Source organism: Pararge aegeria, chromosome 10, assembly GCF_905163445.1.
Source record: "Pararge aegeria chromosome 10, ilParAegt1.1, whole genome shotgun sequence".
In the NCBI taxonomy this organism is placed as follows: Eukaryota; Metazoa; Arthropoda; class Insecta; order Lepidoptera; family Nymphalidae; genus Pararge; species Pararge aegeria.
The window spans coordinates 8,580,580-8,599,359 of NC_053189.1; the positions used below are offsets into that span (position 1 = coordinate 8,580,580).

General features: G+C 32.1%; 1 protein-coding gene across 4 annotated transcripts in view; it reads right to left on the bottom strand.

The window, feature by feature from the left end:
- The window catches only part of LOC120627104 (protein held out wings), an 82,639-nt gene that overhangs the window by 26,299 nt on the left and 37,560 nt on the right, over positions 1-18,780 (bottom strand). For all 4 annotated transcript variants that reach the window (XM_039894955.1, XM_039894956.1, XM_039894954.1 and 1 more), the window contains exon 2: positions 3,824-3,957. In XM_039894955.1, coding sequence (XP_039750889.1) covers positions 3,824-3,957 — 134 coding nt within the window. The remainder of the gene's footprint in view (positions 1-3,823; positions 3,958-18,780) is intronic.

Genomic DNA, 18,780 nt, shown 5'->3' on the forward strand with positions numbered 1-18,780 from the left:
GGCCCACGTCTGTGTCTATTAAGGGAAACATATCGCGGTCTCTAATCTAAACAGCACCATTTTTACCGTCTATATGATGGATGGCACTTGAATAAGCTCATGCATTAAAACTTGAGATAGGCAATGAATGAGACACAGAGTTTCATTCATAATATTATGATGCAAAGGTAAATGGTTATTTATGTTTTATTGACGCCAAATAAACACTTGAAGAATTTTAAATTGCGTGCCAACTTAAGTCGATCGTATCTTTATACTCTTAAATGAAACAAAATCTGCGTTTATCATTATAATTATCTCTACCACCGGTTTGGAAAGTTTCTGCTATTTCTTGTTTGAATCGGCACTCTGTATAAGATTGTTGGAGGCAACCCGTACTTTATGTAGCGCAAAACTTTTCCTAAATGATTGATCAAAACATTTTTTGCTGCATTTCTTTGCCGAAAATTCGTGATAATAAGCGAAATATCTAATTCCTAGTACTGGATGTTCATAACATGGGAGTGCTAGCAAATACCTCACGTTCTTTGAGCAACACTAACGTTTGTGCCGTTGTGCTAAATTGATTTTGGTTCTATTTCAACACTGCGCGGTCGTAAATAAAATATATTGGGCGGAAGAACTAGCATTAGAAGTTAGAACACACGCGTAACGAGAAGACGCGGGTACACACAAGTCATTAAGACAAAATTAGGATGACCTACATATGAACGAACGCTATAAAAGCGTTCATCATAAAGTAATATTTAGAATTGAAGCTAATGTCTTGATAGATGGAGAACCGTATCACAATTAGATAAGTATTCAAGCAAGTGGTTTACATCTAGAAATATGAATAAATTAGATGGAAAGAAGATCAGAAAAATGCACAAGTCCTAATAGCGTACCAGCTTTAACTTTGAAGAAAAACGTTTAATGTAATCAAATGGATAAGATTGTCTAATCCAAAAATAAGAAAATGTAACTCGTTCAGTAATCCCAAATACTAAACCCCCTAAGGCTTAACCCTCAAGAAAAGTAGAAGTATTTATAACAGCTAATTCAAATTAACTTTTAATAAAAATAATAATCAGCGGTCAAACAAAGTCACGTCAAGAAATATACACGATGGCAATAAAACGTAAACAGAGTGTTAAAAGTACACTATAGAAACATATTTCGGTGGCATTAGTCACGGCCTCCACTGCGCGAGGCCTAACTATTGTTGCCACAATGTGTTCGACATACTAGTATCCCTCACTATTCTGTTAGTTCTATTTCTATTTGAGTTACCGTTTGTTTTTGCAAATTGTAGAATTTTAAACTAAATAATAGAAGTTTTCTTTGAACATACACATCTAATGAATAATTTGTTAAAAACGAGATAGCAAACGATTTTATATATAATTGTCATCTCAAGTAGTTCCTGCTATTAAAATTGTATTCATTGTTATTTTCATTGCTTGCTTAGAAAATAATATCCACATATTTCCATAGAAGAGCATAGTTATTGTTTGTTATGCTGTCTCTTCGTGGTAGTCATGTTTAAGTTAAATAAAGATAAAGCATTCGTTTTTGTTTACTTAGTGTAATAATTAGGTAAGTACTGAAAATGATCACGGAAAAGGTAAACTTTAAAGCAAAATTAATAAGTAAACGGATATCCTCTACTTTGTAAAAGGTATGTATAAAAAATATCTATTATTTTTTGTCAATTGTCAATCATTTCAGAAATGCTGGAACTCCTCAGAAGGATACTTTTGATCACAAATCAACATCATTTAGGACTGAATTTATCTTGAGATTTATGAACGTATTGTTGAATTCCCACAATAATCAACATGATAAATAATATGGTTAAGTAAATGTGCATGACTTGATTCCTTATTTAATAGTTTTATTATAATTTTCCTTGAACAAGTTTAATAAACGTACTATTATTTGATATAATAATATATTGGATTACCACCTGTGGACTATTCATAAGTATTATTCAATAAATAAAAACTAATCTCTGCGGTCTTTTATTTAATTCTCTCACACTTCATTACTCCGATCTGTCATCACATAATTTCGTTATATTAGAAGTTTATATTCAACTATAAAGCCATATCGGTAAAATTTCAAACGTATATGACCCTATATGGAAACATACTTGAGTCGGATGGCGCCAACCGCACGCTAACAAGAACGCCGACCATACAATCTTGAAAGCTACTAGCTAGAATTCATTAGAAGTATCAAACTTATGTTTGTGCTTTGGCCAAAGACGTGGTGAATATCAATAACCTATTAAATAATCACGTAAGAATTTAATTAAAAACTAAATAACTGTAAAGAGGAAGCGATGTTTGTTAAGATGCGACAGGTTATATTTTGGGAATAAAAAGATAGAAGAATATGCAGTCAATATGAGACAAACTGAATCTATTCATAAAGTCTTATGGGGCCTTACGGGTGACTTTATGGTGTAACCAATCTTTAGGTCGGTGACTTCATATCCAAATAGAGCACACTTTAAACACAGCTCGCTTTTAGATGGTATACAATTCACTAAACGATTATAAGATATTTCTTCACATTTTTAGTACGTTATTACGTATGATCAATAATTGCATCTGTTCAAAGATTAAATTGTTTTAAAATATATATGGAGATATCGTGCTTTTACTGATTCTCTTCTTCTTCTTTTATTTTAAAAAATGTTTAAAAACAGGTTTTTAATAGCACTTCATAGTAAGTATGACTAAACTGAAGGTGACTTCAGCATGACTATTGTTAAATAAATGTTACAGTATAAAAAGCTCAACATTATTTTCAATGACCACAGTCAATCCAGCAGCCAGCTGTTGTATTAGGAAGTATCATTTGCAATTATTAAATTTGATTACAATGAATCATTAAAGCTATAAGCCTCACCCGAGATCTTGTACCCGTCGTAACACGAGATCGCCCTGACATAATAAGTCACCAAATGCAGCAAGCTGCCAACCTTGTCTTTCTATTTATATGACTAACACCAGTTTATTCTGTCCCCAAATGCAATAAAACTTACAACCTGTGACATTTATCTCAATCTAAGGCGTAATGAACCAAAAACCCTTTTAAGAATAACAGCTAGAGAATGCCATGGCATTGTACGATAGCTTTACTTGGACTGGGTGTGACAAGTCAAACGACAGATGACAATGTTTATACCTTTTAGTTGTGGCTATAAAAGCTGTGGCATGCTTCGGTGGAGTTAAAATTATTACGCGTATACCATTTCATTCATGAGCCGTTCATGACGTATAAAGATATTTTCTTCAGAGTTGTACAATCTTGCTTCCTAAAGAACTTCCCTTTTATAATCTTGCCTACTTTAACAAATTTTTCATGTAAAATTTGTTGCTTAGATGTAATTTTTTGTGTCACATTTAATTAAAAATATATAGACGATATTTCAATAGGAGATTAACTCTTTATCAAATTACGATTGTAAGTTTACATAAAAATGCGAAATCCCTCAAACGCGAGTCCATTAACACGACTAGTACATATTGGATACAGAAACGCTTTCTTAATTGAGTTGAAATGTTACTTTGTTTGAAAAAAATTAATATAAATTATTTTAATATATTATGAAAAACAAGGTAATCAAATCAGATTAAAACCTATATATATTATAAGTATAGATTAAGAAAATACTTTTACTGTAACGAGCTAAAGAAAGGCTTTGAGTTCACAAGAAAAATACCCAACTAAACTTTTACTTTGATAAAGCAACGGTTTAATGTAAAAGGTATTCTTAATCATTCTTAACTTTCCTTCCTTCCTTTTATGTATAATAAAATATATAACTTACATCTGGATGTTCCTTGACTGGTACATATACTTTTTCTGTGAGTGTGGTGACCATGCCATCTGCTTCTGGTAGAACTAAAGGTTCTTTCTTGACTCCATTTATTTGGAATAGACTTGCACGTACTTTTGCTATTTCTGTAAAGAAAAGAAAAAAAATCGTCAGTTCTTATATAGCTGCCTTCATACATTTCGAATATTAACCATATCATATTAGTGACGATATTTTAGAAGTACCTATACCCAAAAGTTTACTAGGAAAGATAAAAGTTAATGCGCGGTTTTGAATTCGCGTTTATGAGTAGTTTATTATGACTTCGGGAAAACTACCAAAGTTTCTGAGGAACATTCAAGACTTTGATTTACACTAGGGGCTATTTATGAGGTTTTAGTGGTTTGCCAATAAACAAGTACAAAATAAATAAAGCAACATTTTGGCACATGGCAAGTTCGAAAACACCCAAGAAATCACACGAGATTTTTTTTTGTTTCAGTAAAAACTGCTTGAGCTGCTGCATCATGCAATAATGGATGAAATTGGTGCCAAGTATTGATGTTTACACAAATCCCTAAACGGATTAAACTGACAGAGCATTAAAGCTACTTCACAGGGAATATTGTGATAAGGATAGCAATTAGTTCAATCCAAAAACTTGTTATTATTGTTTTGGTAATGACAGAGTTATTTAAAATGTTCTTTGTGTTGAAATTTCTATTTAGGTTTCCTACCAACTGTACTAACACGCTTTCTCTCTCTATATGTAACTTCGTTATTTAAATACGAGATTTCATTTTATCTTCCTCATCCAGATAAGGAGTTGATGAGTCATTGGGTAATATCCGGAGTACCTACACGATTGTACGACCATATGTTTTTGTAACATCACTTGCATAAAAAGTGTGTCGGGTCCTTATGTTTACAGTATGTTATACTTATTCAACGAATGACTAGTCATGATATTTTATACACGTAGAAATAACATACGAAGAATTCTAAGTAAAATATAAAGAAAACATGTTTCATTAGATTAAGCTATTATTTTAGGATGCAGCCATTATGTATGAGCTCGAATAAATTACAGCTTGTTTCAAAAACATAGTACCTATCGATGGATAAGAAATGCAAGTGTATAATATAAAAAAAACAATACAGTTGGAAAATTAATTTACACATTACAGAAAAACCCTTTAAACATTTTTTAAAGATGGAATATGGATTTATTCCTGTTTGTATGATATCATGTAATGAAACCGTTTTTTATTCTTCATCAAACACGACAGACGCGTCCGTCCGTCCATATTGAGTCCAACGAGAACTGGCGACAATGTAGTCGAGCTTTCACGCCATATAAGGTCAGCAAAGTGAGTAAACAAGCCATTAACCCGCAACGGGGCTCTGTGATCCATGGTGGATTATGTATTTAATTGCTACCTGCCAGTGTATCGAAATCTTTTAAGAAAACGGAAGAATATTTCCTATTGCGGGACCGAATTTTTTAAATATAATGTTGGTATTGAAGTATTGACTGATGCCTGTGAAATTGTTTGTAATTTTCACATTTACGTATATTGAACAATTTTGTCAGTTTTCGCCAAGAAATGTTTATAACAGCTTATGTGATTAATCAATTTAAGCAGACGAATATTAAAACTATTATGGACGTCTTGATTTTGGAACAGACAACAGTTAACCTATCTGTTTGTTCAATTATTTAATAACAATATTCGCTAGATACCTAGCCTTAGGCCGCATATCAATTTAATGTGACTTATTCGATTTTGCTCGACAAACGTTATAATATAGTCAAAAAAACAAGGCTGTAAAGGGTACCTTGTCAAAGCGGACGCAACGTTGACGGGTGTCGAAACACTTGTAGCTTGTAGCAGTCTAAACAATGCAAGCGCCTTTTGTTACGAAATGGAACTTAAAAACAACAACAAAAGGCAACATAATAGAGGCTTTATTGACGCAGGTGATCTTGAGCCTGTCCGTCCATCATTCTTATAAATAAATACACGGTGACTTAGTCATACAAGAATGATCCAGTTAATCTTTCACATGTCTATTATTCAAATGTATCTTATTATTGCTAAAAAATTAAAAAAACAGCGGTTTTAGTTTTAAAAATTATGGTAGTTTTTTGCAGCTGACAAAAATATGCTAATAGGTACCTACGTAATTTGATTCACTGATTTTAACATTTTTTAATTCAGAAATGGAATATTAAATTTTCACCCCTGGTGTAGTAAAACTTTAAAAATAATTTTGAATTTTGGTTCCAATGTAGATCGGATAGCTTAATATATAAACGTTAAAAATGTATTAATCATAATATATAAGCACATTTTAAGCATGTTATGATTATTTCATTTTTACTTCTATATTTATATATATTGTGTAGTTGTGTTATAGTATCAATAAAAGTCGTTATAATATATAATAAAATTATGACTGCCTTTACCTTAAACAGTGGGAAATTATATTGTTGGTCCCCACAAACAAGTAGAAAACCACAATCAGCATAGATTAATTTTCCGATTACTTCTATTACAAAAACCGCAGTCATGCTCACTATAAATAAGCAGGGCTAAACTTGGTAAAATTGTGTCTACTGCTGATTACGTAAGATTTTATAATATTCAAGAATAATATCTTAACTTCATTTAATATTAAAATTTTACTAAAGAGAGTAATAATTTGGTAGGAAACACAATATAATAAAATAGGATGTTATTATTGATGTTTTAATTATTATAAATTTTGAAAGTACATTACTATTAAGTGTCAGTAATAAGTGAGTCCAGGATTTAAAAATATAAATGTAAATAAATTAATCCGAAAGACTAACCTAGATGCTCAAACATATATTACGAGTATATTCTATAATAGGTATGCAAGTTAACTCAGACTCAAAACCACTTTTAATTTCAACGTACAAAAGCAGAAAATTTTATTACCTTAATTAAAAGCACTTCTCTTGTTTAATAATTAATAAACACATACAATACGTTATACTAAAAAATAAATAGGTCCAGTAAGCGAAGGTGTAGTCTAGACAGAGAAATTATACGATGGTACGTTAATTAAACTTGACGGCGACAATTGGAGCAGAAATGAGCAAAATATATTAGTTCACATACCAGAAAATGCTGAAAATAATTTAATGTCACCAATGTGAGGAATGGCACATGATAAAACACGACATTTATAACTACTAATTAGAAAATCGTAACAGACCAATAAACTCCTTATTGAAAAATGAGTTAAAAGATCTGATGAATATGTACAACTCAAGACTTCCGACAACCTAAATGTTAAAGATACAGTAATGTTTAATTTGGCTCCTGACAATACAAAGTGGTGTACACGTTTGAACAATAAGATACAGCGGGAATTTTCTCACGTCGTGCAGCGATGCGTTAACGCACCGCTACGGTCAGTTTGCGTGTTGAGTTGCAACCACCGTGACTTGGATCACGCAAACGTCGATATATTAGAATGTACCTGGTCGCACAATTAAAATTACAACATCAAGAGTCAAGATTACATACAAGAAAAACTTTAGATTAAATCTCATTAAAGCCAGATTCTTTAGTAAATAAACACAAGCGTTTAAATTATCACATCGCAACTATTCAAAATTCACTTCTTTAAAGGCATTTATTATACATATAAGGTAAGTGCTATTAACACCATCATCATGAGCGATGTTGTCAAACTTAACATACCTACGTCTTCAATCAAATACAAATATTGAATTTACATTTAAACTGGACATAATTATATTACCAGATACATAATGCGTAAGTAAATTTATAAAAAAACAAATTTCTATGCCAAGCAAAAATAGTTGTAAACTTTACAAATTGATTATTAGACGCCATAAATCTTAAAGAAAAAAATAATATGCGAACGTATTTAATACAAACCGTATCTAATACTAACGCATGATTAATGTGAACAACATTTTCTCGAATGCCGATAATTATGAATGAATCTGTTTTAGTGCAAATTTTTCAATCGTTAACTACCTTAACCGTTTTTCCGGATTCTTCAGTTATTTCCCTTCAGTTAGGTTCTAAAATATTATCACTTTGTCAGCCAATAGGTGCAGCGGGCAGCAACTCTGCTTTCTGAGTCCAACACCGTGGGTTCGATTCCAAAAACTGGAAAATGTTTGTGGGATGAACATGAATGTTTTTTCAGTGTCAGGATGTCTATTTGTGTATTATAAGTATTTATGTATATTATTAATTAAAATATTCATCATTCATCTTAGTGCCAATAACACAAGCTACGCTTACTTTGGGGCTAGGTGGCGGACGAGTATGTATTGTTCTAGTATATTTATTTATTACTTCTTTTTATCACCCGAATGTCGAAAGTTAAGTTATCTCTTTTAGTGCAAATTTAACAATCGTTAACTTACTTAACCGATTTAAGAGATTCCCTTTAAAATATCTTCTTCTTCTCTTTAGATGCAGATCATCATTTTATTTGTATATACTAAAGTCGTACGAGTAAATACCTGTGATTTTAAAATCGCTTAATATACTCTGTAAAATAAAATATGTCTCTACTCTAGTTATCATCATTTATATTTTTTCTTCGGTGGACAGTAAGTCGCCTTTACTGTTCATCATCGTAAAAATACATAACTATTAGCCATTTTAGACAAATATTGTCACAAGCGTATTTAAACGTGTTATTTCAACAGAATGGTCACTTTCAGTCAATACAAGTGGAGACTTCCTGCCTCCGATGTCAAGCACTGATGTGTATGAATTATGCATAAGATTTAAATGGCTGCAGCTAACAATGACTAGCAAGCTTTAGAAACAAATATTTTCCATCTCTGTGAATAGCTTTACACTATTTTTCTATTGATGTTACTTTAAATAGCAACCACACATGAAGTTGCAAAAAAAATTTATGACAAAGTATGTAATTGAGTTTCTCTATTTTTCCTCTTCTCTATGCCAATTAAAGGAAGGATGGAAATAGAATCTGTGGTAATCTGCGTAACAAAACATGAATGAAGCGACAAGAAGCCAATCACTATTTTGAAACATTACTCATTACCACGCCGTGTGGGTAGGCAAAGATTTTTTTCTACCCACCATTTCTAAGTAGGTACTGCAGCAAAATAACCAATAATAATATTAAACTTTGGATCACTATTTGAACGAGGGAACGCGCAAAATATTTTTTAAAGAGATACAAAACCTCTTACTCATCCAGAGTAAGTTTTTTTTATTGTGATTAAAATTTTTTAGTAAAGCATGCTTCAAAAAAAAAAACTTTAATTGTATTCAATGGATTATAGAGTTATTTGATAGTTTTACCCTATTATACGGTTGTGGTCTTGTTTACAGGGTACGTTATTGACTGAATAAATACTATAAACTGTCACATTGTTATAGTGACTAATGCTCAGGTCGAGCTAAAAATTGAGAAAATCTTAGCCATCTTCTTGCTTTTATCCTGAACTGTGTGTGTGGGCACAGCATGTCTTCTTGAGAACATTGTAATACAACCGAAATAAGGAAATTGGCGTTGTCCACATAACAGTCCGTTTTCATCTTAGATTACATCGATGCATACCACATGTTAAGACATATCAAGTACGTCAACAAATATACATAAAAAAACATTGTAAAATATTTATTACTTATTTTTATCTTTCAGTTTCAAGGAACTGTTCCAAGATAAAATAAATAATTCTTATGAATATTATTTCACATGTAAATTAAATAGGTACGCAGGAATTAAATAGTTATCTATGTAGGTACTCATGACAAAGTAAATACTAAAAAACATAGTCGTGGTAATTAATGGCATGTTCAAGAACCGGTGGCAGTGGGATTTTTATGTTATGTACACGCGTATGCAGTTTTTTGTGATATTTATCGGAATCTAATTCATTTAACAAAATGTACGTACATATGCACATATTTTATTCTTACCATTTGCAAGCTGGGTAAATTAACGCAAATTCTTGTTGCTCTTGACTTCAATTATTGTATACCGTAAAGTATCAAAATACTTTTAAAACTTACCAAACTCTGGGACTTTACAAAACCCTCAAGAAGTTATAAACTATCCTCCGATACTTATTAGCAACTACCAATTTCAAAGTTCAGAAAATATTTATTTTTTAACTATGAGAATTTAACCTGAGTGTTGTGTGTGTAATTAGAATATTATAGATTTTATGTCCTATCATGTGCATGCTGCACCCAGATTAGGTGTGGCTTAGTTTATTTCCACGCATCTTTAATTCATCAATTAACAACCTATAAGATTAACTGGTTCTTAAAGCAAATAAACTTAAAATGCAACATATAGTTTTTACTGAAGATGCCTAACTTTAACAGAAAATTTATGTCATTATAAAAACACTATAGAGACTTACTTAAGACTAAAGACTAAGGCACGGTAAAGACTTATTTTCATCTCTCCGTAGCGACGTGACAAATATATAAACAATTTGGGCCTGATGATCTAGTTTAAAATAAATTCATAAAAACAGAAATTGTAAGGTAATGTTGGCTTTGTCTAATTCAATACATTTTCTTTGGATACACCCAAAGATAATGTGTTAAATTAGACGGCAAAGCAATACGTTACGGGTGGCATTTTCAGAATGCAGGCCACGTTCTGTACTATATATTCTGTGTATACAGTACGCGGTTGACGAGTCTTTTATTATAGCTATAAAATCAGTGGAGCAAACGGGCGATTTTCGCTGATTTATGGCCCAATATTTATTTTTCCCGCTATACTTGCAAAACTACGTAAATAGGGAGTTCAAAATACACAGTACACTACATACATAGATCATATTTATTTAGTTAAAACCACTCCAAAGTATTTTATGATGCTCCTGCTTACCGTATCTCTATAGAATCAAATCATCTTATAACTCAAAATATCTTAATTTACGTAGAAGTCTAAGGATAGTTTATTTTTCACGCTTCATCTATTTTTATTATCCTTTTGTGGGTAAAATGTGTACAGTGTATATTGGACTATATTTCTCCTACGACATTCATATTACACACTAATATCTTGTAAATGTAAATATGTATCTGTTTGTTTGTGATTTTGTAGGCCATCTTAGGCTAAGCCGGCTTCACTTCGGCTAACAGAGATAGCTTGCATCTCGACAATGGGCAAAAATACTTTTAATGTCGAGAAATTAATGGATTCCTATGGAATCTACAAAAATATTTAACCTTAGTAGCAAGCACGTCAGTTAATGACTCAGCATGCAAGGGGTATAAACTAGATAGGATAACTTTTCCTTAAACACGCCTGCATCATGCATGTAGATAATCAAGTATATTATGCCTCCCAAAAAAACACTGCTCCAACTTTCCAATGACTGACAGTAACTTTTTTATATAAGTTAGTCAACTATAAAAGAAGATGTTACGCGGTTTCGTCGTTCGTGATTTTAGTGCGCCATTATTCTAGTTTACAAGATATTTGAGAATTTATAACCTCCGGTGTAAAAAATTGATTATAGATGCTGCCTGGTAGGTAATGAAAAATTAGGAAAATTTAAAGTTAATTAATACTGGGTTATATGTAAAAGGCACATATACCAGAACATACCTACTAATAATTTAAATAATTGTAGTAAACTTTCTTATCAGTATCAGCCACAACATCTTGTCAAGTCTGATATCAAGGCGATTAAAATATACAGCTTTTTTAAAATGTTTGCACCAAACTATTTAATATTTTATAGTTAGAATGAGATTCGTCCAAGACATTCAGATAACTGCCTCAAAGCTGAATTAAAACGTAGGAGATTCCCTAAGGGTTTGATCATTGACACTCATTTCAAGCATACAAACTTTCAGTAACTTAAATTAATGAAGTCCATGGTGACTACAGTAATGGCACGAAACAAAAACAATAACACAGTTCGTAGAACATTTTGGCACAACCAAACGATCAAACGCTTGTCATCTCATACATTAATAACCCCTCATCGGTAGTAACGCCTATCTAAAACATGTCAGTATCGCTTTTGATGGGCGCATACTAATGAGTCTGTCTCACTTAATGTAAGGTAACGTAGTCCAGATGTTTAAATTACAAGATCCACCTACGCTGATGTGACAATGCATGTACCTACAGACTGTGTCACTTATTGTGACAGCAAGTAGGTATGGCTTTTTAGTGCGAGCAAAATGTGCCATAAGCATTGATAAGTTACTGATTTAACATTGACTTATAATACAATTATTGTAAAATAATTGTTGTTAATGAAACGGGTAGTGGCTATTACAATACGAGTATGAGTTTCAAAAGCAATCCGTATGCGAGGTTTTTAATTGTAATCAAATGCATATAGTAGCATTTTATAAACATTTGTTCGCATTTTGTACGCTATTTTATCGTAACTCAAGCAAAAGGTAGGTAGGCCAATACAAAATTCGTAGTTATAAGTATCGTGTACATTATACTTAGAATTTTTTTTTGGGTTGTTTTTTTCACTAATTATGAAAACCAAATGTCAAATTTATGATACTGTTATAAACATATTTGCTCAGAATAACCCTAACGGCAAAACAATATAATTTTCCCGTCATTTTGTAGTAAATTAATTATATTAAAATATGTGGCCTAAATCATGACGATGATGACGACGATGTTGGTGACGAAACTATGGGCGCGTTTGCAAAATATCACACTTAAAAACTAACATCCGTATGGGAGTAGAAACTCGAGTTTCAAAATAACCTGTGAGCATTTGCTTTAATTGCAAGCTAAAAAGCAAATTAAACTATAATATCTTTAATCCAATTGATGAAGAACATTGAAATATTTAAGATTTCTTATTAAAAATTAATTAAAACTACGACAAAAGTATTAAAGTGGCTTGGTTAACTGATCGGTACTTTCTGAGCTCGCACAATAGTCAATTGTCTCCATAACTTCAGCCCGAAATTCTATTTTGTTATATTATAATGTTCTGTCTTCTACAATAATTAACATTCCGTTAAAATAATAAGTTTGAATGTGACACATTAAAATAGCAACATTCCAATTTCGTTTAATCACCACTTTTTTAATTTTTCTATTTGGTTAAACAACACAATAAATATTTGGTTAAACATTGCTTGGAACCAGTTTAGTTGTATTGCTGATTTATTGTAAATACAATATGATAAATCATTTTATATGATTATTACCGTACCTATTTTATAATAACGGAAACATGTATCAATTCCATTTACGTTTAATTTTCCTCTTTACAAAGAAAAAATAATCGGGAATATGTAATTAATTTAATAAAACTCTTGTGGCTTAAAATTTAATAAAGACATAATAAAAAATTAAGTTATTATGAGGTAAATAGTAGTAACAGCTGACAGCCTAAAGAAATCGCGCATAAAGAGTATTTATTACCACGGTGGTCTCTGGAAAGAGCTAACAATGCGCTATTTGAATTCAGAAAACGTTAGTTAAGAAGCCGGAACGCATCAAAGATATCTTATAAATGAATCTAGAAACTGAACGGTAAGTAACTGGTGTTTGTAAGTAACTATAAAAACAAAGCTACAAAACTATGATGAATATGCCATTTAACTGTCGTGACGTGAAGTTTCGTGACGTATCGTGAAGTGTCGTGTAATATCACGTCGTATTTCGAAAAAACTGATCACAAATAGGATTCAAATCTATCATAATTACATCCTAATAAAGTGAAGTCATATAGGTCATTATTTTCAAACCAAGTTAAAGAAGGTATTATAAAATAGGGTGTAAACAAGGAGTATTCTTTATACAGAAGATTAATTAAAAATATACTCCTGCCTGTTATAAAATCGTCATTCTTACATAAATATTTGTCATTCAAGAATTCAAAGGCATTTAAGTATATATTTAAAGAAAAATGTGCATTTTAAATTTAAATGACAATATTTCTCTTACGGTGTAACAAAAATCTAATCAGGTTTATTTTTACACCGGATTACATTGGTATTTGCTACAGCAAACACGACGTATAAGAGGACGAAGTTTTTTATAACTTTATATTTTAGGTGTTACGTAGTCAACTTGGCTGAACTAAGTATAACCAACTAATCCCGGTCTTAACGTTGGTACTTTAAGCAGATTTATTAGTTTAGGTACATATTTCTTCACAAATGTAAAAGTAGGTATTAATGTTGGCATTAGCACCCATGTACCTACATTACATGTGACGCTGGCCGAAATACGGGTCGTTATTATAATTCAACAAGACACATCTTGGACTCCATTTTGTCGTATTTAATAGTTGAATTCATTTACAGGCGTTAACTTACGAGCACAAAATAATTATTATGTTAATATAAACATTATCCTTGACAGAAATATTTCTGCAACTATACCCGATTTATGTGTACATTTTTTAACTAATGTATTCTAAGTCGTTTATTAATAATATTAGGTAATAATACATAATTATTTTTATTCTTGCATCTGGTGCATCTTCTCGGGAAACGCGATTCTGAGACAATAAGAAATCTTTTCGTAGTTTTGAGTGTTCACAATTGGAATAATAAATAATAAAATATGACCGCAGTTTATAGTAATACTGTTATCAATCATATATTTAATTAAAGTATAAAGTTATGTTTCGGCCTTTTCAGGTCGCAGAACAAAAGCAGGAAGGAAATTTAACTCCCTTTTTGTTAATCCCAGAGCACGTTTGTGTTTTATTTCGTCTGGTGCGATTGTACTATTCAAGTAATTCAAGCGAAGATACAGTCTAGTGAACTCTAGATCACATAGGTCAGTTAGAGTTCACTTGACTGTATCTACCTACGCCACGCTTTCTTAAATAATGTTTTCAGTATTCCAAAACTCATAACCTAAATTTTACATTGGGTTTTAGGATTTTTTCTATAGGTAATTTACTAGCGCGTGACCACAATCTAACCTGATGGAAGTGCAGACGTGGACCAAGAGAGGAAGCGCTGGTCAAGATGATTCACTACTGTTTTATAAATACCCTGGGTTTATGAATTAGGAAACACAGGAGAGCGTTCCAAACTTCAGTCATACGTATATGAAAAGAAGATGCAAATAGCTTCGTGCGAGTTACTGGGATATTGACAGGGACAGAAAGGGATGAAAACCCATCCGGTGTCTTGCAGTACGATGGTATAATGGGGAATAGGGAAGAAGATCGAATAGTTCCTGAGCATACTCTCCGAAGTACATCCTATAAAACTACCGTTCGACAAATTGTGACAAATCTGAAAATTTTCATTGATAGTAATCTATGTCTTTTTTATTCATTAAAGCAGTTAAAATATCCAGTAGGATATTTTAACTGCTTTAATAAGACATAAAGACAAGTACTAGTCGACCAAGTAACTGCATCGCTAAATTTTTCCTTACCTTGACCAGTTGTTTGACTATATTTAACGATTACACGTTGCTGGCTAATCGATGATCACGTGAAATAAGCTTCAAATGATTACATCATTGACGGAGATGACAAGATGACGAATAACTTGATAAATTTACTTGCTAGCTTTATTACAGTATTGTGGTCCCGCTAGCTTGATTATATACTGGGAGTAAATGTTGTAAATCATGCATTCTTATGTAAAATACCTATTGTGGGTATAGCGGTGCGTTCAGGCGATGTATAAAACGTCGCACAAGATAAAAGCGTTCTTTGCATTGATATTGTACCTATGCCGATATTCACGTTACAACGCAAAACTTAGAAGTTAACGTTGTTTGAATTTTTTTCTTCAATGATTATTAAATGTGTACCAAAAAGGTGCTTATATTTTCAGGGTTCCTTTATGTATAAATCAAGGTATTCCAGCCTGGATATTGAGACGATACTGGTTAAAATTACAGTTCTCTAAATATTTTAGACATTGATGGCAACGTTGTTCTTTAAGAAAAATCTTTGAGCGTGGTGAATATGGATGGAAAAGTAAACAGATGATAAATATACTTTATTAAATCAGAAATGAAGATATAGGTAGAAGAATCAGGGTTTCCGACGTAGCTCAAAGTGCCGCAAAACTAATGTGGCAGTGGGTGGATCACATGGCTCCGAGAACCGATGGATGTTGGGCTCCCAAGGTACTGTAATGGCGACTTTTGTGATGTTTGGACGTAAAGATTTAGTCATGACTATGAATAAATAAAAATTTTCTAAAGCTACGAAAACCCATTGTCCCAGTCTGTAATTGATTAGACTGTATGTTGTCCACAATACACGAAAGGTCAAAAAAGCTTTAATTCAATCGATGTTTTTTTTATGTAACGTACATTATGTAGGTACCTCTATATGTAGTTTTATTGTTTTTTTTTATAAATAACTGAATAGCTATAATTGTTTTAATTATTGGCCTCAGAAGTGGTTTAATAAAATATATGATATGATCTATGATAATTTATTTTCCTATTTAAGGAACTTAATTCAACGTTAAGTAGCCATCACCTACATCTTAAATTATGAAATCGGTTTTATATTGTTCAGTAATAAAAATCAGAGTTATCTTTGTTTTTTTTTCACAATATTGCATAATATTTACCAGATGGTGTACTTAAAGCTTCCCACACTGCCTAGAATCATTACGAAACCAAAGCATAACACATATTCTTTCAACCTCAAGTTCCACTTAATAATAAGTGGTATCTCACCACCTACGTACCTTTAACTTTATATTGAAGGTGAATCAATCGCCCACGTGGCGGCTAAGACTAGTCATCGGTACCTACTTGGTACAAAGGTAGCCGATTTGTCGTTCTCTTGCCGTAACGCCCATAATAACATATATAGAGTTTTAAACGCTGCAAGTGTAGGAGGCAGAGACGTCCCATACCTTTATAAAGACAAAGACAATTTAGATCTTTGTTATTAAACTCTACCATGTTGTTTAGGTACAGATCAAAATAATTCGTAAGTCAGTTAGGAACCTTCTTAATTGAAATACAAATTTGAAAAACTCCCCTTCTGACAAACTTCCACTATCGAAATTATAAATATAAACGAATGAAGGCAAAAATAAACAGTGTATTTATCGTTAAGTTATTAACTTTGCGCATTGTCTCTATCTGTCCTGTGTACCTATGTATGTATATGTTTTTTTTGTAATACCCAGATGAATCGACCGATTTCGACGTGATTTTTTGTATTGAAAGGAGTATTTGATCGCACTCCTAACGATTCTTTGCCATCAACCGGCGATAGTGCTATTCTCAGCAGGGATTTCAGTTAGTCTATTATTATTTAGCCACTTATTAAAGCAAGTTAAATAAAATTAAAAAGTCATTCTAATTACGCTGCATACATTATATAGTTATCTTAAACTTGCGCTCTATCCTGGCAATCCACAAGGACAGTTTGTAATAACCAGCTGTGCAAGTAAGACGTTTTTACCGATGTTTATTAAAGCTCCGCTCAAAACACTAGGCTATCATGAGTCATGACAAATATTTATACAACGGAATCACGATAACAATTTACTGAGAGGAAGTGAAGTCAAAAAGGTTCAAAACTTAAGATCCTGATAATAAAGCACCGCATCTGATTATGAAAACGAGTGCTCTTATGCAGGATAAGGGCTGTTCATACTCAAGGGCTTTTAAGCTGAAAGTTATTTTTAACGTCCCATTACCATCTATCGAAAATATCCATGCCCTTTATTTAGAGTAGCATAAAATTATAGCACACTTGCAGAGAAGTTCAATTTTCATTTACGCCTTATGCAAGAAAGAAAATTACAAAAATTAATGGATTGCCTTAGTTCGAAATGTTTAAGATACTTTAGGAAGCAAAATATTATCTATGTTTCATCTTAACATACAAATAAATGAAATAAAAGTCTTGTCTGAATTACACACAATTGCACAATTACTACTTCTCTTATTAAGCTTAGTTTAGATAGTTTGTACGATAGCTTAAACAAATGTGTCCGTCCGTCTGTTTGTTTTTAACCACTTATAGTGTGCCTTACAAGTTGTAATTTTGTTATTGTAAATTTCAGCGGAACTTTTTGAATTAAGTAGGAAAAAGCAATATACTCTCAAGTTAGTTCTTGGCGCGTTAAGTCTTAAAGAGTTTTCTAGGTGGTTCCATTGTTTACAACAGTATTCTTTTTAAATGACAGGTAATTTAACATACCTTGATCTCCGAAAAAGACATGCGGCGTAGACAAAGTCGCGGGTAATTGCTAGTAGATAATTAAATTGATACGTACGAGTAAGTTATAACATAACCTAAGATTAGATTTCCTATAGCACAATGAAAACAATCCGCAATCATATGAAATGCCGATACCTCTCAAGCAACGGTTCGTTGCCGCAAAAGGCTATATTTCACACAACGAATGGCCTATTGTATGTTACTCTATGACAAGTTGTACCGTCTTATATAAATATTATTATCAACTCTAATATTACAAATGCGAATGTGTGTCTGCGCCGATTTGATTAAATTTGGTGTGTAATGAAAACCGAAATAATACTTCGCAGGCTTTAGAGGTACATTATGTACTGTCTCTGAGACTTATCTGTGAAAACAAAAACTAAAAAAAAATCAGATATAGCCCTAACATCACATGCAAAATTAAAATCATGTGACTCCTGTCACTTTTTAGGTACGTGTCCCGTAGCATAGGTACTATGCGCGTGTCGGTCGTTTATCTTCAATAGGGTTGTATCTTTTTGTAAATGTTTTGAATTCGTTTGTATGGAAAAATTAATATGTTTCTTTTGACTTAATGTTTACACAGGGTGATTTCTATATATTATATATTCTATGATTCTTATGAAATATACTTATGCAACCTTCAATATTATTTCGTAACTCTGTTTCACGTTGTATAGCTTGCATCCTGAAAATGGACATGGATATTTATACTGGAATAGCAAAAGGGTAACGCTCCCATTTAAACCTTTGTTACCTATGCAAGGCTGCACATCCA